The sequence below is a fragment of the Talpa occidentalis genome, unplaced genomic scaffold (assembly GCF_014898055.3).
Source record: "Talpa occidentalis isolate TD23 unplaced genomic scaffold, MPIMG_talOcc4v2.1 talOcc4.16, whole genome shotgun sequence".
NCBI lineage: Eukaryota > Metazoa > Chordata > Mammalia > Eulipotyphla > Talpidae > Talpa > Talpa occidentalis.
The window spans coordinates 74,470,603-74,496,806 of NW_023601653.1; the positions used below are offsets into that span (position 1 = coordinate 74,470,603).

The 26,204-nt window shown below is 35.2% G+C and overlaps 1 protein-coding gene across 2 annotated transcripts in view; it reads right to left on the bottom strand.

Annotated features, from left to right (window-relative positions):
• The window catches only part of DCP1B (decapping mRNA 1B), a 47,598-nt gene that overhangs the window by 15,038 nt on the left and 6,356 nt on the right, over positions 1–26,204 (bottom strand). For both annotated transcript variants that reach the window (XM_037514609.2, XM_037514608.2), the window contains exons 2-4: positions 25,086–25,126; positions 20,586–20,713; positions 914–980 (exon numbers count right to left, since the gene is read on the bottom strand). In XM_037514609.2, the coding sequence (XP_037370506.1) occupies positions 914–980; positions 20,586–20,713; positions 25,086–25,126 (236 nt within the window). The remainder of the gene's footprint in view (positions 1–913; positions 981–20,585; positions 20,714–25,085; positions 25,127–26,204) is intronic.

The window sequence follows — 26,204 nt, forward strand, 5'->3', positions numbered from 1 at the left end:
TTACAGTAATTTAAGTTTCTCAAAATGAAGAACGGAACAAATCTCAAGGCATCATGAGCTTAAAAGAAAGAGACTAAATTCCTGCTATGAGTGAGACCATCCGGTCTTTTTCTTTTTCTGGCTTATTTCACTGAGCATGATCCCTTCCAGCTCCATCCATGTTGCTGCAAATTGCATGAGTTTATCTTTTTTGATTGCCGAGTAATAATAAGAAATATATAAAATAAATAAATAAAAACGGACAAGGGGACACAAGGGCTGGTGGGGGGCAGAAAATAAAATAAACTTGACATCTTTAAAAAAAAGAAAGAGACTAATAACAAAAAGAGAGGGAAGAAGACAGAGACAGATGAGAGACTGATAGTACCTACAGATCATTAAATAAATATTAACTTGGATATTTCTAAAGAGATTGAAAATAAAGACTATACTAAGTAGTCATACCATGTGAGGAAATTCTGGGACCCTATAACCAGGGATATACTATTAAAGTGTTTAGGTCAAAAAGGAAACAAAAGATCTGGAGAATTTAGAGCAGAGCAGCCTTTAGGAATAACCTTGAGTATTCTTTTTATTGATAGACATACTTGTAACTTAAAAAAAAAAACTGCTAATTTACAGATGCAGAAAACTGCCGTGTGGAACAATTCATATTACAGATATTTCAAACATACAGCAAAAAAAAAAAAAAAAAATGAAGACAACCATTCTATGTGATTTTACCTAGTGAAAATATAAAAAGTTACTTATGTCTATTTTTTATTTATTAAGTAATGGTAAATGCTTTCCTAACCAGGGTGAAAAGGACTGCTCTAAGAGAGACACTCTGCTAAGATCATAGTGTAGTTATGTACACTCAGAAATAGAAACAAAAGTCTCAGGTCCTGAATGTACTCAGTCTTTCAGCACTTACTTTTTCATAAGCTCTGCAATTCTTTGGCATTCTTCCTTATCATAAAACCAAATTCCATAAATGGACACTGCAAAAAACACATCAAACAAATTATGGTCATCTTCAAAACTATGAAATGGAATTCCCTTTCTATCTTAAAGGAAAACACATAATTATTAGATATTCAAAACCAATCACTGGAGTTAAAGCTTGAAAATCTTGCATTGGAATTTTTTAAGCCCACGGAAAAATGTATTGTAGTCTTATCTATTGTAGTCCTTTAAAATATCGCACCTGTACACAGCAGACATTTGGTAAGTGCTTCTTAAATGAATAAATACAGACTAAAAATGAAATCAGAATTTCTAAACTCCTGGCTTTGAAACATCATTGTTTCTGTATTCCATTTGCACATTTCACACAGATATTTCATCTTTATTTTTAAGGATTCAGAAATCTAGTGCACAAAGAAGGCCTAGAAACCTCTCGTCTTTCCCTTCTCCCAGGAATATGCAAACTAAAAAATTGGCTTTGTAAGCTGTAAGTTAGAATAGAATCAGAAAAAAAGCAAAATTAATAATAAATCTCTTATTTCAAAATGTCGTACAGATAATTTACAACTGTTCAAAGACATGACTTTGATTTAATCATTTAACAATGAAAGAAAAATGTGATATAATATAGCTGTTAGCAATTCATTTAATATTTTTCAAATAAATTGTATATTTTACTATGTGTCTATTTACATCATTTTTGTAGCAAAGATTTAAGTTCCAAAATACATTATAAATATCTAGTTGAGGATCTGGTGGTATTACCATATAAATAATGCATTAACTACATACACATTTTTTAAATCTTCACTGAAAACAGTAGCAATGTTATGATAGGGCATTGGAAACCCACAAAAATATTTTTCAGAAGGAAATTTAAACTTTCTAAACATTTCATTATATGAATATTATTTGGTTATTAAAACAGTTGTGCTATTTTAAGCACAAGTTGTTTTTCCCATTAACCCAACCAGTGCTTTTATGTGGAATTTCTGCTTCTTGTCAGAAATAATTCAGATGTCAAAAGGCAGAGAAGATGCCTTTTTAGTCTTAAGTAGCTGTCTTAAAAAAGAACCCTACACATCTAAATTACTAGCTTACTGAAAGATGACAATGGGGTTTTAAACTTTTTGTTGACAAGTGTCCGAGGAATCTCCATCTTACCTACTTATATGTTGAGAGGGAAAAATGTGAAAAAAAAAAAATCCTCCAGCTTTTTTGGAAAAGGACTGATTTATGTTCTTAGAAATACATAGAAGTATTCCTCTTAAATACATTAACAATCTTTCAAAAAACAAATGTGAGTTCTGAAGTCTATGTGCTGCGAGAGCCTTTATACAAAACAAGACTCTTTCATCTTAAGATCACTGAATGTGTACCTTGAAACTTTGTATTCAAGGTAGTTTCTAGTCCATCAACAGGCATGCCCTATTCTGAATGCCTACAGATTCCTAGGTATTAACCCACCTGGCCTCAGGTTCTCATAAATAAAATTGGATTAAATCACTGACATTCAACCACTTAATATACCTGGTTATGTCTTGTGTTTTGGTGGCTTCAATCTTAGTTACAAAACAGGGAGCTGGTTCATTTTTTGGTTATAGCAAAAGCTTCCTTTCCTTAGAGACTGAATTTTCCAAAACCATCAAAGGAGAAAGATGGTAGCAGGGGAGGAAAACAGCACAACTAAGAATTTCGGCAGAAGAAAAAAAACAACCATTTGTGTCTCTTCAGTAGAATATATTAGTAGATATACTGTGGGTGTCATTTTTGGGAAGTTACACATTTGTGGCATTTGACATAAGGAACTAAGTTTCATAAGGGTAGGGTGCCAAGGAAACTGTTGATGCAAATAGAAAAGCAGTTTGACAATGTCATTACCATGAGACAACTGACATGAAGATTTAGGGAGGGAAATTGCTATGAAAACATCTTTCAGATGTCAAAGCAGAAAGAAGGAAAGACCGGGTTTGCCGAGATTCTTTAAGACATTGGGACGATCCCTTTAGGACTGACCATTTAGTAAGCTCTAATGTAACGTGCCTTTAAGATTCAAATGGGATCATTTGGAAACACCTCCTTTGTATCCCAGTTAGTATTCAGTTTGAACATAACATTTAATGTGTACTGGAACATAAAAACAGATTTACTAAACGTCCTGGCTACTGAAAGGTAGCACTAAAATAAAATGTAGAACTGGGCCTAATTTTTTCTTTCCCCTAAAATAGTTTCCAGGGAGCTACACCCCTCTGGAAAGGGGCAGTGGATTCCATGAAAGTGCACATTCCAGCTGAAGTTTTCTGCTTCTTAGGCACAAGGTCTACAGACTTCTGGACAAACCTATCACTCTTCTACACAAGAGGGCATATCAAAGCAGCTCGTGGTGATATATAAAAACCAGAGTCATCGTGCCTTAGGGAGGTGATGAGCTGACAGGCTGACAGAAACCATTAGCTTCGCATTTCAGTCCAAGTTTTCCTGCAAAGCCCCGGGTAAGAGGCCCATCCCTGGGTAGGCAGTGAGCGCAGCAGGGAAGAAAGAAAAAGAGAAGGCTGAAAAGAAGCAGGAAGGAGGTGTGGTTTTAGTATTTTAAAACTTCAAGTAATCACGGTGACCTAAATTTGCAGTGATGGGATATGGCCGTGTAAATTTCTGTACCTCTGAGTTGGAATGTTGCTGTGGGAATCGTTCCTAGGTTTTAAACAATCACAAGGAGAAAACCTCGTGAGGAGATTTATTTATTCATTTTAAAAATCGACCTACTCGTGCACCTCTGGGAAGTCATCATGCTTAGAGCCTTTGTTCAACCTGCTACACCTGCGTACCAGCCTCTGGCCAGTGACCCGTCTGCTGAAAGTGAGGTGAAGTTTAAGGGAACTTTGGTGCATGAAGCCCAACTCAACTGTTTCTACATCTCTCCTGGAGGTAAGAAACCCAAAAGTGGAGTAAAGAATAGGAGAAATATGTTAACACTTACTCTAGAATATTCTAATGACATCTAGACTGTGTGACTCTCCCATTCTAAGACTCTTCAGCAATCCTCTAACATATGACAGTTGTGATATTTTGCCTAAAATTACACTGTTCTGGTTTATGTCAGGCTTTGGAAATTTTCAATAGAAAAAAAAGCAGTGTTGGCTTCAACAGGCAAGGTGATGTCGCCTTAACATTTCTATTAAAATACCAATCGACTTCTACTTTTCTCTTATTTCTGCAAGAAAGATTAAGGAGAGCAAAATTTCCATATTAGATTTCATGTCTGCACATTGTAAAACACACAGACAAGAGAGAGAGAAAACTGATTATACTGGATAATGATATTTTCTTCTTTTTAAATTTCTTCAGTGGAAAAATCTAAAGCTGCTCAAATTTTAAGAGGCTAGTTAAGAGGTCATTAGAGGCAATATCAAATGTCCTTAAATGCACATTCATTTGGTCCCTTTGATTCTTATTAGCATGGTGCATTAGTTCATTCTGAACATTCCTGGGGATTTACCTCATCGACTTTATGTTCCTCATACGTATTTCTATACAATCTATTCTTTTAAGATATTTAACATTTTGTTATATATTTTACAACAAATACCTTTCAATGACAACTCATGAATAGTAGCTTGCAATCATCTAACAAGTATTCATGCTAACATTTATGCAACTCCATTACATTTATGCATGTCATTATTTTCATACAGTTAGTAAGTAGTAATACAGAATTAAATAAGTAAAGTTCAAATAGGAAGGATAGAGATAGCTGATTTGCAATGTTCTCCTTTTCCTTTTAAAAACTGACTTTATTAATTTCTTCTAAGGGCTCAGGAGATGTCTTTTCTTAGTCCTTATGCGACAAAGAAGGCATTAAGTTCTTTTTTTCCCTATGATAGCCATGAAGAAATAGCAGTTTAGTAAACTACACAAATCTGGGCACTTAAGGATAAACCCCCAAATTTTCAATTCCTTCAACCCCCCCCCATTCCTTTCACGAAGTCTTTCTCAAATGAATAGAATAATAATAACAATTTAAGGATCAAGAACATCTAATCACGTGTTTGCATAAACATTTGTTTTTGATACTTTGCAGGAATACAATATTTCTTGACTTGTACTATTTATCTAACTTAATTTTGTTTAAGTCTGACAACATTGATGATGACTTGTTATGAGCATTTGGTGACAAGCAGGCACTATTATTCTTCTGAAAGATCACAAGCTAACAAGTGCATAGTTCAGTAACTTAACATGGCTAATGCACTTAGCCAAAGTTATCTTTCCTGGTTCAATCTGTTTTTCTAAAATATACCTCTTCCCCAGCCCTACAAATACAGAATTAAAACAATATTTATGTTTGATTTGCAGGTTTGGTTATAAGAATTTGGTTATAAGAATTTGTTTTTGTTTTTGTTTTTCAACCCAGGGTCATATGGGTTCTCAAAAGGAAAAAAAAAAGATAAAGAAGAATGGGGGAGGGGAGAAAATGAGCTTGGAGGGAAGGGAATATGGGAGAGAGAATAGAAAGAAGGAAAAAAGGAGGAAGCAAGGCGAGAATCCGAAGTTTCTAGCACTGGCCGTCTTTTTATGGCAGTAAATGCTAGAGCAGCAATGGGGTTGCCTGAGCCCTGGCATCCATAGATGGAAAAAGGGCTATGTTTGGCTGCTCTGTGCTGACTCTATACTTCTACCCCATTTGGATGCTTTGCACTGAGAACGCTTTCCTTCTGCATATTCTTTAATGTCTTTAATGTAATGTTCTTCCATTCACCTTCTGCCTGAGCATTACTGACCAAACACGTACACAATCTTGTAAAACAGAATCTTCACTGGTCACAGAGCATCTACATAGCACTGTTATCTCTGGCCCCTGGTCTGGTTCTTTTCATATGACATCGTTTTACTGCACCTCACAAATCAGTGATCCCATGATCTCAAATATTGGAAGGTTCGCAGAGATGAGAAACAGTTTCTATTTTATGGGTGACTAATATTCAAGAACATTAAGGGGGAAACAGTAGGAAACCTAAACAAATACTGTGAAGTAAAAACGATCCTCCCTCTTCTAAATAAATTACCTTCATTAGAAGCTAATACCGTAAACAACAAACACCTCTCAAACACAAGCACTATATTAGCCTGAATTAAATTAATAATGGAGTGCCAACTCCAAACGAGAATTTATTATCTTCAAAGAAAAAAACGTTTTAAAGTTTTCTTTCAAAACAAATGCATGTTACAGCACCATCCCGCCTCATCTCCCTCAGGTTCGTGAAAGATCAAATGGAATCTTCTTTATTGCATACCAACTTCCTATTTGTATTTATTTCAGGGGAAAGTTCCTTTAATCAAGGATATTTAACAGTAAATAAACATCAGGAGAAATTAGGACACAGAAAATGCCATGTAAACATAAATAGGAAAAACTTACTCTGCGTTACTGGTCATTTAATTTTATATTTTTATTTTTTTACTAATCTTGCTTTTTCAAAGTCTCCTAGGCCACAGGAGACTCTCAGAGCTCCTAACCTGTACATGAAGACTTAGTCTTTTTCATTCCTCTAAGGATAAATTGTCTCAACTTTTTACTTCACTCCAATAGTTCTCTGTGCCTCTTTTGACTAGAAAAAACAAACAAACAAACACGTTAACTATTCACATAACTATTCCTTTTGCTAGACTATGAGCTCCTGGAAGGTAGGACTTTGTTAATACACTGTTAACAACTAGCATGTGGAAGATATTCAACAAAATTTTCTGGTTGAACTGAAATCCAAGACTTCAAGATTTATACTCCCGTAAGTTGCTAATATGAATAGTTATTACCATCTGAGCTTAATTAATATGGCAAACTAGATGCCCTAGATTCTGTGTTGATTGATTACACCATCTACCAAGGAGACAGAATGGGGCTTTTCCTCACTTTAACACTTTGACTCTCCTTCCAGCTTCACTCAGATTCTATACGGCTCCAAACATTTGATAATCTTAGGCATAAGAGTGGTGATGGGATTTTGCCTGTAGGGTATGAGCTCCCTAGAATTGTATATATCTATTGATGTAGTGCCACGTAGGCACTAATGTGCTCATTTTATGAGTATTATTACAATCATTCTACCCGTCTACCAGTCTACCTGATTGACTTCCTGTCAGGCGGTGGCAGCTAAGAGCTCAAAGAATGCACTTAATCTGCCAAATCATATACGTCTCTTTACACTATAACTAATAGTACTTTGATCGAGCAGTCATATTTCAGTCATGCCTGATAATGATAATCTGAAGCTTACATATACACACACCTAAATTAAAAATATAAGATTTATATGCAATGTCGATGATTCTAGCAACACACTGAAAATGTATTGTCCTAAGTGAATCTTAATGTGGTAAAATATGTCTACTCTTATATGACTGTAGTTTGTGAGAAATCTATGTTTAGGCTAAACATAAAACAGTATTTGTAAGGTCAAAAATTTGTTCCAGTGAAAAACAGACTTCCTCATATTTGAGGCAGAGATTTAAATATTTAATAATCATAAAAAAGTTGCTGAAAATACCTTACTATAAAATATATGATTGCCAATTTTTACACAATAGTGGTCTAGCAAAAAGAAACTTAGCAAAAAATGCTGCTCCTTGGTTTAAGAAAAGTGAGTCTGTATTTCTGTACTTTTTTCTTCTTTAAACATCCTTTTTTTTTTTTTTCACAATATAGGATTTCCTCCCTTCTGTACTTTTTTCATTTGGACACACACACACACATTTTCTCATTAAATTCATGTTAAAATCCTATATACAATGAGTCCCTAATCATATATGATATACATATAGAGGCTGTGTATGTTCCATAGCCAGAGAGGAAAAGTGTTGTTCAACCCTTATTGTGTATGTTTATGTGTGTGTTTCAAAGGCTTATCAGGTATCATAACACAACGCATCGGAAAACAGAGATACCAGAGGGCTCAAAAGTGAAATTTTGCTTTACACGAGGCTTTCTGGATTCTTCTTGAACTGACAGAATGCCATTTCTATAGGTACACAGTCTCCTTTAGAGTTCAGATCCCTTCTTTTTGGCATGAGCTGACACTGACAGAGAACAAAAAAGTAATTCCAGATTTAAGGTCAGAGTGAAAAGTCTCACTGATCAAGTAACTATAGATGTGTGACCCTTAATTATATATTAAAATACATGAGATCTCCATGCAATGGTGCATAATAGGTAGATTAGTTTTTCAGTCAGATTCAGGGACCACATCATGATTTTTAAAATTTTGGTGGCCTTCTTTCTTTCTCACTAAGCAGCACAGACTTAGCTGGCAAGCAAGAGTCCTTGAAGTTTATCTAGTGCAACTAACCACTCCTTTTACATATTGAAGGAGCAAGATTGTATTGGTTACCTGTTCTGATTGGATGTGAAATGTTAAATTCCTTGTCTTTCATTCTGTACTGTACATGATTTGGTGAGTTTACCTGAGGGTCTCAGATCACTGGGAAGATTTTGAATAGAACAATATTCTATTGTTAGTCCAGAAACAGAAAGAATGTCAAGTATTTTTAGTCACATAATTACCTTTTTTTAAAAAGATTTATTTATTTATACAAGAACTGGGGTACAGGCCAGATGTGTGGGAAGGTGAGAAGATTCACCAGAGACAGAGCAGGGAACAGAAGAGGCAGACTGACGAAATACATTGCTGAGGGGAGCGGCGGGCAAGACAGGAGAGGTCTGCCTGCCGTGTGGGACCCTCGCTGGCCTGTCGGGATCAAACCAGTGCTGCAGAGGCTGAGGACAGCTTTACAGCGCTACACTGAACCACCTGCGCCAGCAGGGGAGGCCCCACATAATTACTTTTAAGATGTTTCTGGAATTCAAAAAAATCCTTAAAATTGTATGCAAAATGGTGTGTATATATGTAAATAGATATGTTTAGAAGTGGGGAAGTATACGCATGGACCCCTAAAAACAGTATGTGGCATATAGTAGATAATCAAAAAATATCTGGAGGGAGGGAGAGGATAGGAAAGAAGCTCATCAGATTCTAAAGGGGTTTGTAATCTAAAGAAAGTTAAGAACTACTATTTGAGGTTATCAATCTACCAATATATATCTTAGAATGGAAAAATAAACTCAATTATCTGATAATGAAATAAACTCTCAATAGCAGGGGTTTGTAATCTAAAGAAAGTTAAGAACTACTATTTGAGGTTATCAATCTACCAATATATATCTTAGAATGGAAAAATAAACTCAATTATCTGATAATGAAATAAACTCTCAATAGCAGATAATGTGGCTTTCATTTTCGTAATAAATTTACACAAGGTTCATTTTTAATTGTTCCAGTTGCTTTTGTAACAACTGCCTGACCTGATCCAAAGCTAAAGGAAACAAATGATAAAGTCTTACAATTTGTTAGGTTGGAAGACCTTTTATTCTTCCATGTAGCCTGAAGGCTCAGGCTTAAACAGCACTGATTTCTTAGCATCGTTGGCCACAGAAAGGGTAAACCACATAGTTCAGCTTCTACTACTGTTTGCATTAAACAGAGAGATAGAAATATCTATCTCTCTCATGGAATGAAGAATATGAAGAAATTTTGGAAAACTAGGCAACTTCGCTTGCATCTTTCTCAATCACTGCAAGAAGAGAATCTTCAAACCTAAAGAAAAACATCAGATATATATATATATATATATATATAAAAATATAACAATTGCAGTGTTAATATTAATGATTTGGGAATTACTTTAAGTACACTGTATTATCTATTTCTATTTCCATGATCTAGATCTATTCATTTTCTGTTTATTTGGTACCACAGAATATAAATAAAATATTAAGATGTGATTTCTCTCCACAGGGGCCTATAATTTATTACTCATGCCAGTGCTTTATCAATAGTCTAGATAATCAATAACCAACAAATTAATAGCAATATGATGGCACAGCAAACATTTCACAAAATGCATTCAAAGTATAGTAAACAATGCTGCTTTCAAATTATGATGTATCTTTGTTTGCAAATTATACTTTTAACTGCTAATATTTATTGTGTGTGTGTGTGTGAGAGAGAGAGAGAGAGAGAGACAGTTGTGAAAATTTTGGTTATGCTTTACTGGATTTCTTGAGTAAAGAAATCCATTATAATAAAAATAACTCAGTACTCATTACAAATATTTAATTGTATACACTTAATAAATAAAAGGAATTAAGTTCTGTAGGGGAGCAGAAAGACACTGTTCTGAAGGAGTTTGTACAAGGACAGACTACATACACACACACCACATATACATACACACAGTAAAATAAAGTAGAAAGTGCTTGTTTAATTTGAGCTCAGCATTTACTTTATTATTTTAAAAACATGTATTTGTGTCTGTCCTTTATTTATCTTAGGATAGTGAACTCTAAGAGGGAAGGGATGCATCCTACTCATTACTGAACTACCAAAAGCAAGCAAAGAATCAGTATCAAATGGCAAGTGTTCATTCAATAAATACAGAGAAAGTCAAGATAAAAGGTTCTGTTACATCAGAGGAATCACAGCTAGATAAGGGGATTACAAAAACATTAAGGAGAGATCAAGTTTTAGTTGGATTTTGAAATTTAAGTAGATTTTATCTGGTAGATTGTTGAGGGTGAGGAAGAAAATTCAAGGAAAAAAAAAAAGAAATGTGTTTAAAACATGAAGATAAGAAATGAAAGAGTGTTGTAGGAAAGAATACAGTTGTGTTTGGTTAGAACAGAAAGCAAGTGTGCAAATGCTTAAGAGTCATGGTAGACTTGGCCAGACAAGTAAACTAGGAGCTTACTATAGCAAGCTTTACATATCAGTGAGAAGTTTATTTGGTAGGCGTTTAAGATCTTGAGCAGGAAATGAAATAACTTTCCATGCCATAGGAAGGTAAATCTAGCAGAGGTTTTATATGGTGGGAAAAAGTTAGGCATAAATTATAGGGCTAATAATCTCTCATCCTTTTTGTGTTCCTAGCTTCAGTTTGCTGGGGTTCTTTATTATGGCCAAATATAACTAGCATAAAATCTACCATGTTAAGTGCCCGTCTCAGGGGGGTTAAGTACTTCACACTGTTGTGTGATCATCACCACTGCCCATCTCCAGAATTTTTTCATCATCCCCAAGTAAATCTCTACCCATTAAACACTAATTCCCCATTTCCTCCCCTCCGCCTAGCACCTGGTAACCACTATTCTAACTTTCTGTTCCTATGAATATGACTATTTCGGATACCTCCTGTAAGTAGAAGCATACAATCTTTGCCCTTTGTTGTCTGGTTTATTTCACTTAGCTTAACACCTTAAAGGCCAATCCATGCTGTATCATGATATCAGAATTTCTTTCTTTTTTAAGGCTGAGTAATATTCATATATATATATATATTTGTTTATATATATATGAAACATTGTTTCTTCACTCATTGATGAACATTAGGGCCGTTTCTACCTTTGGCTACTGTGAATAACGCTGTTATGAATATTATTTTGCTAGTAATTTCGTTGACAATTTTGTATATCCATATTCAGAAGAGATAGTGATCTTTAATTTCCTTGTCATGCCTGGGTCTTCTTTTGGTATTGGGATAATTGGCTCTCATAAAATAAGTTGGGAAACAGTCCCTCTTCTTCAATTTCCTTAAAGAGATAGTGTAGAACTGCTATTATTTTCTTTTTTTTTTTTTATAGAGGCATGTTTTTTTATTTATTTGTTTGTTTGTTTTGTTTATACAAGCACTGGGTACAGTCAGAAGTGCAGGAGGGTGAGAGAATTCACCAGAGCCAGAGCGGGGAGCAGAGCAGGCAGAAGGACCGAAGGACACTGCTGAGGGGAGCAGTGGGCGGCAGGAGAGGTCTGCGCACCATGTGGGACCCTCCTCCGGTGGCCGGGGAGCAGCCGGGGATCGAACCGACGCCGCAGAGGCCGCGGGCAGCTTCGCAACCCAGCGCTCAACCGCTGCGCCACCGGGGAGGCCCAGAACTGCTATTATTTTCTCCCTGGAATGTGTGGTAGAATTCTATCTATGAAACTATCTGGACCTGGAGTTTTCTTTGTTAGAAGGTTTTCAACTACAAATTTAAATTTTTAAGTAGATATGGGGCTGTTCAGATGATCTCCTCTTGATTATATTTGTGTTTTTCAAGGAATTAGTTGAATGTGTGGGCATGAAACAGTGGAGAGCATTTCTCTCATCGCTCTTTTAATGTCTACAGAGACTCCCTCTCTCATTCCTGACCCTGCTGATTTTTGTCCTGTTTTTCCACCAATCAGAGTGGCCAGGGGTTGTCCGTTTGACTCTTTTCAAATAAACAACTTTTGGTTTCACTGATTTTCTCTATTGTTTTACTGTTTTCTATTTCACTGATTTCTGCTCTTATTATTATTTCCTTCTTTCTGTTTGTCTGGAGTTTAATTTGCTCTTCTCTTTCAAGTTTTGTAAGCTGGAAACATTCATTTGAGGTTTTTCTTCTTTTCTATACATATTTGATATAAATTTCAAGAATATTCAGTTTTGCCCCACAGAGGGTAGTAATAATCATATTAAAATTGATGCCTTATAATTCCAATATCTAGATCACCTAAGGGTGGTCATCTGTTAGCGACTTTTCCCTTGAGAGGTGTCGGATTTTTCTGGTTCTAAGTATAATTAATAACTTTGAATTGTATCTTGGACATTTTTATTAATTGAGAGACTCTGAGACCTCTTAAAACTCTCTGGAGAATGTTCGTTTGTTTGAGAAGGGGATCTGTTCTGAGAGGTTTACACAGGAAGTTGTCTTGCCTTTCATGGGCCATGATTGCTGCGTCAGTTCCATTTTCAGAAGTACTTGAGTCTGTTCCTCACGCACAGCACTAACACCTGTTAGTCTGGAACTTAGTGGTTTATACTGTAGGTTAGACACACTTTCCCGTGTGTCTTTAATCCTGTTTCATGTATGTGAAGCTCATGGATGAAACCAGGCCTCGCGTCAGTTCATCCACAGACAGGAGGACCCCCTTATCCAGCTTGCTTTATTCTCAGGGGCCATTTCCCCCAGTCCTCCTGCTAGGTCTCTCTCAGAGTTTTTTTAGCTTCTCACGTTGTCAGACAGTCTGCATAACTTGGGCTGCCCAGAGGATGAAGCAAAAGGAAGATAAAAATATACAATGGGAATCCCCCCCACACATCTCAGACCAGAGGGGAGCCTGTTTCTTGTTCCTCTGCCAGAGACAGGCTGTCTGTCAGGATTTTTAGGTGCCGGTGCTGCCATCATCACAGCCACAGCTCAGCTTCCTCCTGTGACGGGCTTCACAGCAGGCCTAGGACGGGGAGATTCTCTTCACACTTGTAGCTCCCAAGCCCATCTCTCTCACCCCTGATTTGAAAGAGGGGGTTTCTCTTAGTTTATGTTACTCTGGTTTTATTTTGGGAGAGGCTTAAACAATAATTTATTTTCTCATAATTCTCTGCAGGAAGTCCAAGATTAAGGTGTCTAGAGAGTTGGTTTCTTTCTTTTCTTTCTTTTTTAAAATTGCAGTATCTGGTTTATATTTAGTTGTATATGATTTAGGGGAACAGGGTCACACTCTTCAGAGGTATATCACCACACCACACCCACCACCAAAGCACCAGTCCTTTGCCACAGGGCATTGTCCCCCTCCCCACTTTGATCACACCTTCCCTTCCCCTCTAGTAGCTTCAATTCTGCAGTTGTATTTCTATGGTGTCTTTTGGTTTTAATTATGTTAGTTGTCCCTTTTTTTTTTTGTTTGTTTCTCTGTATGCTACATATGCGTGAAATCACCTGGCATTTGTCTTTCTCCTTCTGTCTTATTTCACTTAGAATAATCACCTCTAGTTCCATCCATGTTGCTGCAAATGTCAAGAGTTCATCTTTTTTATTGTGGAAAAGCATTCCAAGGAGTATATATACCAGGTCTTCGTAATTCACTCATTTGCTTTTGGGCACTTAGGTTGTTTCCATAACTTGGCCATTGTAAATAATGTTGCAATGAACATAAAAATGCATATATATCTCTTTGAATTACTGAGTCTGCATTCTTTGGGTAGATACCTAGGTGTGGACTGCTGGATCATATGGGAGATCTACTTTTAATGTTTTGAGGAACCTCCACACTTTTTCACAGGGGCTACATTCCCATCAATAGTGCAGAAGGGTTCCTATTTTCTCCACACCAACAGTTTCTCCTCATCAACAGTTGTTGTTTCTGGTCTTTTTGATATGGGCCATTCTCACGGGAGCAAGGCTCACTGTGGTTTTGATTTGCATTTCCCTGGTAAATGATGTTAAACATCACTTAATCAGGCCGCCTGGATGTCTTCTTTGGAGAAGTGTCCAGCGCTACCTCTAACTTTTTTTTTAAAGATTTATTCATTTATGCATATAAGAGCTGGGATGCAGGCCAGAGATGCGGGGGGTGAGAGGATTCACCAGAGACAGAGTAGGGAGCAGAACAGGCAGATCTACTGAAATACACTGCTGAGGGGAGCAGCAGGAGAGACAGGAGAGGTCTGCTGCGCCGTGTGGGTTGCTCTCTGGCTGGCTGGGGATTGAACTCATGCTGCCAAGGCTGTGGATTGTTTTGGTTTGGATAGTGCGGTGCTTTAACCCCTTGTGCCACTACTTCCAATTTTTTGACAGGGTTCTTTGTTTTCTTTTTGTTGAGTTGAATGAGTTCTTTATAGATCTTGGATACTAGCCCTCATTGGATGTATGATAAGCAAGTATCTTCTCCCATTCAGTAGGGTATCTTTTTGTTTTATTGATAGTTTCTTTCATTGTACAGGTTTATGTTGATCTTGTCCACAGTTCTTTAACCTGGTCCACTCTTGAGTCAAAGCCAAGAGGTAAAGAAGGAAAGAAGAAAATCAGGAAATTCACCACAGAAGTGGTTGATTTTTAAATTCAAATTGCCCCCCACCCCAATGTGCCTGTTATTGTTTACTTTCAGAATCCTCAAGTAATTGCTTTTTACTTTCTGTGCAGGACTTTTAGTTGTAACCTATAGGAGAGATATATTGTAAGAACTTACTCGTTTTTAGCTAGTATTAGAAACTTAATGCCTTTTTATTATAAGGAGTTATGAAGGGCTCCAAGTAACAGTTACTAAGATCCAGAGGAACAGATATGGGAACAGGAAGGAGGAAAGAGTTGCAGAACCAGTACAGGGCTAAGACAAAGCTTGGCTGCGGAGGTTTCAAAGTTTATTACCACTTATGCTAAAATATAATCCATAGGGATATCTAGCTTTACAAATAATCTGCTAATATAAATGGGCACTAGAAGTTCCCTGCACTGCTGCTAAGATTAGACTCTTGAGGCATATACAAGTTTTACTCTTGAATGAATTTTCCTGCAGAACACCATATATGCTAGTGCTATATTTCGTGTGTTTATAATTATAATGTTAGTGTGCTATTCTTAGATGGGTACATATTGGGTTCTTGTGAATTGATTTAGAAACCTAACCACCAACTAAAATATTGTTCTTATGAATGTATTCTTTATATATTTTTAATTTTAAAAATATACATACATAATTTTAAAAGTCAATACTATAATAAGTTTTAAAACAACAAATAACAGCACTCTTCTCTAGTCATTACATTCCTGATTACTGCTCACCAAAAGCAAACTTATTTAGATGCTTGAGTTATTTCTGTTCTTTATATCTCATCCAACTTTTCTTCAAGTATTTAGATTCTTTTTTTTTTTTTTGTATATCACATATATACCATTCCTTGATTTTTAAAAATCTACTGAAGAGGATTTTGTTCTATGATAGGCACATATTCACATACAAACTCACACACACTTTCCCCCATCTTTCCAATTAAGTATAACAAACTTTTCATAGTCAATGTTTATAATTTAATTCAGTATTATGATCTGCATAGCCACATAGTGTGCTATAGTTGTATTTCCTTTATTGCACTATAACTTATTTACTCAGGAATTAAGAATTGACCTTTGTTGTTCCCCACCACCTGTTAGTTTTCAACTGATCACTAAAATCATGTAAGTGTCCTAACAGAGTCACATAATCTGTTGTAAAATTTCCCCTGGACATCCTTTCTGAAATCTTCTATGATTTTAATTTAATTTAGATTGACTGATCTATAGTCTAATTGCATAGGGATTGATATGGGACTACTTTTAACCATTATTCTCAGCATTCCTTTATCTCCATCCTATGTTGGATTCCTTTTTTCCTGGATGGTTCATGTATCAGTAATAACAAGCCAACTTTTGCTGTATAACAAATTACTGGAAAATTTAAATGAGTTATAACAAAGTTTTGTTTCTTGGACACCCTTTCTGAAATCTCCTATGATTTTACTTTAATTTATATAAAATCATAATCTCATGATTTTACATGTCCATCATGGGTCACATTTACCTCTGTGCCCTGTTATCTTTGTTCTAGGACCAGGCTAACAGAGCAGCCTCTGCTTAGAACGTTGCTAGTCATCATGGCAGAAGGAAAAAGAAACATGGTTGATCATAACCCAGTTCTTAAAGTATCTTCTCAGACATGATACACAACATTCCACCCACATTTCACTGGCTAATGCAATTCACATAGCTATGCTCAAGTTCAACAGGGTGAATGTTTTATATCCTCCTGGAGAGTGGGTTCCTGGTGGAAGGAACCGAGTCATATAGTCAAATCTGACATCCACAGAGCAGATATAGGTAATCTTCTGCAGGAAAGTAAAGCTAATAATAGTGAACAATAAAGCTATTATAACATGCCTTCATCTTTCTCATGAAATATTTATCCTCATGGGTTTCTATCTTTTTTTGTTTCTTTATTGTAATTTCAATAGTTTCAGGGGTATATCTGCCATGTTTAACCACAAGTGCAATAGCCCATCACTTTCAAAGGGAGCATCTAGGACATAGTCTATTTGAAAGATGTCTGTAATTATTGTTTTTATTCAGTGTACAATTTTCTATTATTTACAGCAGTTTTTCCCACAAATGCCTACAAATGTCAATAAAGGATTTAAATTGTATCTCTTTTTGAATACAAAGCTACTCAATATGGTAAATTCACTTTAAAACTGAGGAGGAGTTTTCTAAAATAGCTTTGATTCTAAACATCTTGATTTTGCCTTTTCTTATTATCTCTAAGCTCCAGGCTTATGTCTGCAATGAAATCAAGAAGATCAAAAGAATTTAATTCAAATTTTTGTAACCACAGACAATTATATACCCAACATGTTGGTCTAAACTAAAATCTACCCATAACGTCAAATATTATGAAATATTTGGGAAAACACATTTCTAAAATAGAATTCTGTATGCCAAAATCTTATTAGTTATTATATGGAAAATACAGTAAATGGAATAATATAAAAAAATGGCCAAATTCAGCTTTTTGTTCTATATTTTTATTTGGTAGTTTGCTATCTACTAACTGAGATACAATAGATTCTTGAGTTAATAATTAAAAAAAAAAAAAAAGCCCTTTAAACTTTGAAGTGTATTCTAAAAAGATGATATATGCTCCAACACATTATTCATATGCTATCACCTCTAATGGTTGGGCCTAGGCTTTTGAAATTATGCTTTCTTAGTTCAAATGCTATTCTCATATCAAAATAGCCACGAACCTTTAACTTTAGTTTTTTTTCTCATTTACAAAATAGGATTAATGTAGCATTTCCAAGAAGTAGTTATGAGAATTAAATAACCCACATAAAAACCCTGACATAGTGCCTAGCAGACAGTGAACGATCAATAAATGTTGAATAAATGTTTTTCCTCAAATTTAACAGCTATTTTAGTTACTTTTAAAACTTATACAGATCAAATCCTATTACAATGAAGTTTAAAAACTATAAATATTTTACCGTAATAAAGCCATTTATTTTGTCTTGATCAAAACTCAGTTACTTGTTTACCAGACATCTTTTTTAAAATTAAATGGAGAGTTTGAGATTTTCACATTTTTATTGAGCTTTCTTATATTGATCCAATTCAAGAGAAGAATAGTTATCACCTTATGTACTATTGTTTTTTAACTTACTGAATCTAAAAGACTCCATGAGAAAACTCACCATGAATCTGTATCAACTCTATCTCTGTCTACCTGAAATGTCCAAATACGGCCTCTAACATAGGCAGGCCAAAGTGAAGTGCCAAAACTATGCAGAGATACTTGACTGTAATAGATCTCGAAAAGACATAGAGGCTTTAAATAAAAAACCTTTAAATAAAAAAGGTTCAGTGAAGCTGAGTTCACTGTCCAAAGGATGATGAATTAATTTTTATGTCATCAGTGAATATGTAAATCATATGCAATTATTATATGAAGTGTCTGAGTTATTTTAAACATTTGAGAGGTATATGAAACTCTGAAAGCACAGGAGCAAACCTTTCTGTAAACCTTTGATATCAGAGATTGAAAAGGCTTTTACAAACAAACTAAATTAAAACCAAATGATAATAGCTGCAAAGGTAATCAGCACCAGATTTTAAGGAGGAAAAAAAGGCAAAATAAGCCCAGAAGAGTACAGATTCATTCCCTTCCTTTCTTTCTTGTTCAACTGGTTTCATTTCTTTCTTATGGGAATGCATTAGAAATAGTTTAAATACCCCAAAGGCTACCTTCACTATACATTCATGTTTAATTGTGGAGACAGCAATCTAGGTGTGTGAACAGCTCAATGGAACTGAAATCAGACTCTGGGGTTTGTATACAGGTCAGTCACTTCACTGAGCCTCAGTACTCACATCACACAATCACAGTTAAATTATCTACCTTATAAAGTTTTGATTATGAAATATGGCAAAATAAATAAAAATGCCTAGAACAGTGCTATTCAATACAAATATAAGGTGAAGAACAAATGTGAGCCATATGTCATTTTTAATTTAAAAAAAGAGCTGATGAAATTTTAATAATATATTTTATTTAATTCATATTAAAAATATTATCTCAACATGTAAATCAGTATCAAATTATAAATGAGATTTTAACACTTTTTGTACTAAGTTTTTGAAAATTGTGTACATTCTACACTGAATGCAAGGTTCAATTCAACACAGCCACATTGCAGGTGCTTCGTAGCCACATGCAGCTAGGTATTATCATATTAGCCAGCACAGGCCTAGAACCAAGATGTGGTTTACAGTATGTTTATTAGATCCAAATAGCATTTGTATCAGATAAACTCTGTGGGACTTAGGAAAGGTATTTTTTAAATCAGCCTCATCAAAGAGTTTGGAATAGTATGCCATGTGATATGTAATGTGGTTATAACTTAAAATAGAACATAACCTACAATGACTAAACCATGTATTTACACAAAATAAGAGGAACCAAAAGAGATTATTATAAGCCACCGATATGCATTTATTTTGTATTTATTTTTGTGGTTGTTTTGCTTGGTAGGGTTTTAATTCTGTATTAATTTGACATACTCTAATAATTAAAAAAGAGGAAACTTGATATAACTTATGAAAACAAACAATTCAAACAAGTACAAGCTACAACTGATATTGTACACCTTCCAGCAAAGAAACAGGAAAACAGAACATTTCTCCATATTTCTACATTTTTTTACTTCACAGGACCTACCATCTGTAAGTCATGTTACAGTTGTAATAGTTTTCGGTGTTTCCCCCTCAGAAAAATTTCACTGTATTCTCTAAATAATTGAATGACAGGGTTAACAGGACCAAGACAACCTAGTTATATGTGAATATAAGTAAATATAGCATTAAAATCATATTAGATTTACTTAAAACAATTCATCAGGGTTAAAACATTATATATATATATAGTATGACATTTATGAAGATTACACTGAATAGTATACAGTAGGCAAATTCTTGTGTTTTGAGCTCAAAGAGTGGGGTGGAAAATGTATGGAAAACATTTCTTAACTGCAAGGTCTTTTTGACAGTTAAACATAAAGGACAGCACATAGAAATACACACACACACACACACACTTATGTATGTATTTCATATAGTTCATTTATTGTCCATCAATTTTTCTCTGGGTTGCCCAATAGCCAACACAAGTGGTCAGAGAAGATACCAGAGTAAAGTGGAAAAAGTATCTTTCACAGGTGATTGCTATCTTATTTCAAATCTTCCAAGGACCATTAAGGGATCTAATATAACTTCAACATTACAAAGTGTTATCAAATTCTTAGTGACCAAAACTCTTGGGCTTTGATTTTTCATTCACTATGTATTCAGAAGACTGCTCTTCTAGAATATAGGCACTCTCCCTCATACAGGATGCTCAGTCAGAAGTGATATGCAAAGAAAACACACTATGAGCTGAAGCATTAATTCTGTAGTCTACAGCATCACTTAGGTGTCCCCAAAAGATGCCTAACAAGAATCTGCCTCACCTAACCCTGCTCATGCTTGAAAAATCTGGTGGGTTCATGCTACAAAGTGGCACAGATGCAGAAGACAGGGGTTAAATACTTACCTCATTTTATTCACATGGTTTTCATTTAAATTTTCCCAAGGAAGCAGCTATTTCCTCAATTAGGCAACTACTTCCCAAGCTAACCAATGATGACTCCTAGAGTCACTGATACAAAACATAAACACTTTATCCAATTTTAAACGTGTGGCCAAACTACCCAATGCATCAGGAAAGACTCACATCTGGCATTTCTGTAGAGAAGGAAAGGGTCCTGGAGCTGGAAATCCAGGTCTTTCGTAATGGGTTCAGTCCGATTTTCCATGCTCAGCCTGTTCATAATGGTGAACCCATGCTTTGGAGAGGCAGATCTGAAGGTCACAGGGGTGGGAGGACATCAAAAGACAAATGATTCAGTATAGTATACCTTTACTGTAACTGTCTGCAAGTGTGTTGCTCAGCCTTTTTGTATATAGACTTTTTGTGCAAGACTGTACACATACAAAGTAGTAAGTCTTCACCATCAGCTAATAAAGAGTACTAATGTAATAAGTTAGGTACCAATGCAGATGTAACACATAGAGCACTCTGGCACAATGACTACTGTCATCACCATTCCTTTGTCAATACCATTACTTGATCCTTTGGTAAAATCGAGTCCTATTTATTTACGTGTGTGTGTGAGTGTGTGTGTGTACAGGTTATAAGTTCCTGATACCAATATCCACTTTTAAAAAAATTATTGACACACTGTTAAAAAATCATGATAGTTAATACAGAGTGTGTATCACAAGTATATGAAAAGCTTTTCATAGAAAATTTTTAGTGTTGGTCTGAAATTGAAATATGAACAATCTCTTAGAGAAAAGATGCAACTCGAGTCAATGAACTAGGGAGGAGATATGATTTTAAAATTATATTATTTAATGCAAAGAACAGAGATTTTGTTCCCTTCAATATAAAGCAAGCAGCCTCACAGATAAACTACTAAAAAGTTTTTTTCCCCCTAAAAATATAGCATTTAGAGACTCTTTACTTTTCATTTCATTCAGTAAACATTCAGTGCCTATTCTGTCAGGCAGAAAGAACCCAAATTATAGAGAGTATAAATTCTAACAGTGACATGTGCATTTGTCTACCCTTGGGTGACAGCCATGTAGTAATTCAACTGTGCAGCTTCTGGTGACAAATGAAACACCACATGCTTACACACTGAAACTGAAACAAGCAGAATTCATTTATTTACTTTAAATCTGGGCACCATGGTAGAAACTCACAGAAATCTTACACTTGATTGGAAGAATCGGTTTCTATCTTAGTTTTATTGCACATCTAATCATTTGATGCTGATAAAGAAGTCAAATATAGTTACATTGCCACTTACAGAATTTTCTTTTGAGACCACCAATTTTAAAATTGATGGAAGGTAATCCTTGCCTAACTTATTTTGCAAAGAGGTAAAGTGGTAGTAGGCATAGTCAATACCCAGAAATAATTATGGTAATCATTTCAACTTCAATTTCAAGAAAGAACGAAAACTGACTTCTAACGATTTCTGACAGAGGGTCCTTTTGAGGAGTCAAGTTCAGAAATCACCAGTGGGTGTCTTTATGAACCCTCTATTATAGAAAAGATGACATGGGAGGAAATAAAAAAAAGAATTTAAACATGGGATTAAGTGTTTTTACAAAGAATTAGAATTTGATTTGGCAAGTATTTCATTATCACAACAGGATTTCACCTCTTTAATAATATGCATACCATGCCATTTTATAATTTGTAAAACAGGCTCAAGGGATAAATGTGCCAACTGCTCTAAAGCAACATCTGTAAGAGAAGTCAAACTATATCACTGGTAGCTCCATTATCTGTACCAAAAACTCCTTTCTGATTTTTATGAGCTTTCTGTCATTCTCTACTGAGGAAAGAGTTCATTATACTGGAATCTGGCACCTGGAGGGTGAAGGGTTAGAGGCATAGGAAGGGAATATTATATTCTTGAGGAATTTGATGAGGAAGAGATAAAGAAATAGGGAAGGATTTGTTTCTCAAGTTAATGGTTTAACTGACAGCTCCATTTGGAACTCAAAGTATATTAAGAAGTACTTGAAAATACAAATCTATGTGTTGTTTGGGTACAAAAGAAAATAATATTTGTATAATCTATTACTCTTTTGCCCTCCAAAAAAGAACCCTGCAAAAATTTCTTAAATATTATAAATCATTAAGTCATACTAATACATCTTTCCTTTTACTTCTCAAAAGAAAGCGTGTTGTTAGAAATAAATGAGAATATATAGTGCGTGCTTGGCACACAGTAAAGCTCAACCTTCTGGTATTCTTTTCACACTGGAGAATTCTCAAAAGTCTTCTGTACTCCACTACATAAACTCACTTGGAGGTATAATTTGGTACTTTGGAATTTTGGGAATATAATGTAAACTAATATATAGAGCCAAAGACCTGTGGACACACCTACTTTCCTAAAACTGGATAAACTGAACTTTTTGCCCACTCTGATTATCTGCCCCATGCAGTCTTTTCTTTCCCTCCCCACTGCCGCTTCCTTTTTTACCTGCAGACTTTAGCCATTCTTGTGGAGGGCCCACAGATGCCTCATGTCTGCATCCTCACTGGCAATAAAACCCAACCATTAGCCCTCAGCAGTTTCCTCTTTATACTTAGAGAAGTTTTCTCCCCTGGTTTCAAAGACCAAAGGAACGTAGAAGACTCCAAACTCTCTCTCTCTGCAGTCCTAACCCTATCCTGAGAGGCTAGACATCTCCATTTGGATGTCCTGCTAACACTCCAAAATCATTAGTTCAAGATAAAATTAGAATTTATCCTCAAATCAGATTCTCGATGTCTTGTCTCTTCCATTTCCCCTCTGTCTTCCATTTCAAAATACTAATGTCATTTTTCAAATTTCCCCATTCCCTCTGTTTGCAGTCTTTCAAGAACTCTTTTTCATTTCAACCTCTTTTCCTCTAGTCCACATTATTAGCATCTCAAAGTTACTCCACTGGAATTAGCTTTTTTCCCCAAAATTGTCACATCCTTTTAATATTTTTTAAAATCTATTTTATTTTTTAAATTTTTTTACATCATTGTTGATTTTTAAACAATATCTGCTTCCCGCCACCCCCTCAGGTGTAGTCCCCATGGAATTTCCTTCCCCAATGCACCCGTGCACCATCACCTCAGTCCCCTCTGCTCCTCCCTTCTTCCCTCTGATTCCTCTCCCTCTTCCTCCCCTGCAGGATGTCTCTGATTTATAATTGTCCAGTTTTGCTTTGTTGTGTTTTGTACTGTCACTATTTTTTTTTACATTGATGTCTTATTTGGTTTCCCTATATTCCTACCATAAGTGAAACCATCCGATATTTTTCTTTTTCCTTCTGGCTTATTTCACTGAGCATAATTCCTTCTAGCTCCATCCACGTCACTGCGAATGGCATGAGTATATCTTTTCTGATTGCTGAATAATATTCCATTGTGTATATATACCAGATCTTCTTGATCCAGTCATCTATTTTGGGCATTTGGGTTATTGCAATTAGCTTTTCAATGTCCTCCCTAACTCCAGTTTCTTCTAAGAACAACACTTCCTCATAATGCTAGCTTTCCCCATATATTTTGTTGTAACTCTATTACTCCCCTTCAATGACTCCCTACCACTAAAATAAAAATTTCAAAATCCTTAGTGTGACATTCCAAGTCAGCAAAATCTCTTTACCCTCACTGTCAATTTCACTTATATAAACTAATTGAAATTCACTGCATCAAAGGGTCATGCCCCTTCTTCCTCCTCTAACATGTGAGGTTCTATGCCTCTGCTTATGCCATTCTTCTTATTGAGACGGCCCGTTCCTACCCACCACGCAAATTAAGTTTGATCTTATTCCGGAGGCCTAACTCATCATCACCAATTCTATAGTCTTCACAATCACATAATTTATAACCTATGAACTGGCACTTAGGATAATCCAGCTGTATTATAGTTTATCTTGAAATGTAAGCATGTGTAAAAAATATATACTTGTGTGTGTATATATATTTTCTGTCTCCCCAAAGACACTGTTGGCTCTAGAAGGGTTTGCACTAGGCCTCTGTATTTTATCCCTGCAACCCTAACAAGGGGGATGGATTTTATCTATGACATCTTATGGGAATGCTTATGTCCATGAAAAGTTTAGCTTTTAAGATAATACACATAGGTCTCTGTGTGCATGTGTGATAGTGAAATTATTAGATAAACATTACTAAAACATGAATCTATTAAATCTATCCTAAAACATATTATGTTACTGGACAATGGAGGATTCAAAAACATTTTTAATTTGGGACCATGCTTCTTTAAAGAGTCAAAGGTAGGAGTGGAAGGGAAGGGAAATTGGTTCATAAAACCCTATCCCAAATATTGTATAAAAAATCTAATATTCTTATTAGTGTACTTGTGGCCCTTGCCAATGCGTTATATTCAAAGCTTTGTACAATTCATTTGAGTTAAATATATAATGCAATTTTTAAAAGAACACAAAGATTTAAGTTCTTCCATACTGAAGTTTAAATTATATTCTGATATTCTATCACACTATACCAAGTGACAGTTTTTCCTTCCTTATGTCAACAAATAACTTCAAATTTATTTTTGAAATAAAGCTACATTAAAGAGTGACACAACTGAGTTAAAATATGATTTCAAAAATTGTCAGTTTCTTTATAAAAGTAAAATACTCTTACCTTGTATAAACAAATAGGGTTCCTTCCACATCAGTCTTCTCCTAAGAAATAAAAACACACAGCAAAGTATGTGTAGTCTCTTCATTTGTAGTAAACAGTCACATAGACACAAATTTGTTATACAATAGAAATTCCAGGGAGTTTCAAGTAGGGCCAAATCTACAGAAGGAGGGGTTATTTTTAGGGAAAAGTAGGTTCTCAGGCTGATTGGGGCTCTGCTGATTAAGCAGCAGGAAGCAGTCATACCCCTTTTGTCATTTACAAAATAAACCATCATTATCTCTCTTTACCAAATAGGGGGATAGCAAGACATCTCTGGCTGAAACAATAAGGAGATAAATGTGCTCTGTGGGTTTCATTAGAAAGAGATTCTGGTTAAGTGTGCTGCCTTTTCTTCTACTCTTTTATATATATATATATATATATATATATATATATATTTATGTTTTTATTTATTCCCTCCACCAAATCACCCATCCTCTATTCCTCAATTAACTGTCTGCATAGCTGCAGAAATCTCCGGTGTCTGCATTTCACTATCTTTATTTTCTGGGTTCATTTTCCATTGCCAAATCCTGTCCCAGGACTGGGAGAGCAGATCACCACAAAGATGAGAACAACAAAAATAGTTTTTAGACAAATTAATCATTGGTGTGGAATATTTAGTAAAGTTCTGAGCTTAGAAATAAAGTCAGAAAGAAACATTACCAAGCTACAAGATATCTGCCTGAGCAAAGCTGGGGGAATGTGGTAAAGTTAAAATGACAAACGATGATTTCAGTTCATTTGGAAAGGCTCCCCTACACCTCTCCAAAGGCATCCCAGGCCCTGATGAAAATGTTCAGTATAACACGTAATGAAAAAATATTTAACTGCCCATTTGTTTGGTTAGCTAGTAATCACGCTATTAAAATTTAGAATTTAAAATGTACATTTTGCTATTGATGTGACTTAATTTCAGTATTCTATTTAATCTCTCAATATTTTATTATTATTATCCATTACCAAAATCATTCATAATTTAACTACTCTGTAATTTTGGTGGAAAATATACTTTAAGAACAAAGGTGTAATATTACAATATTTTATTTATTTTTTAACATTTATTTATTTATTTAT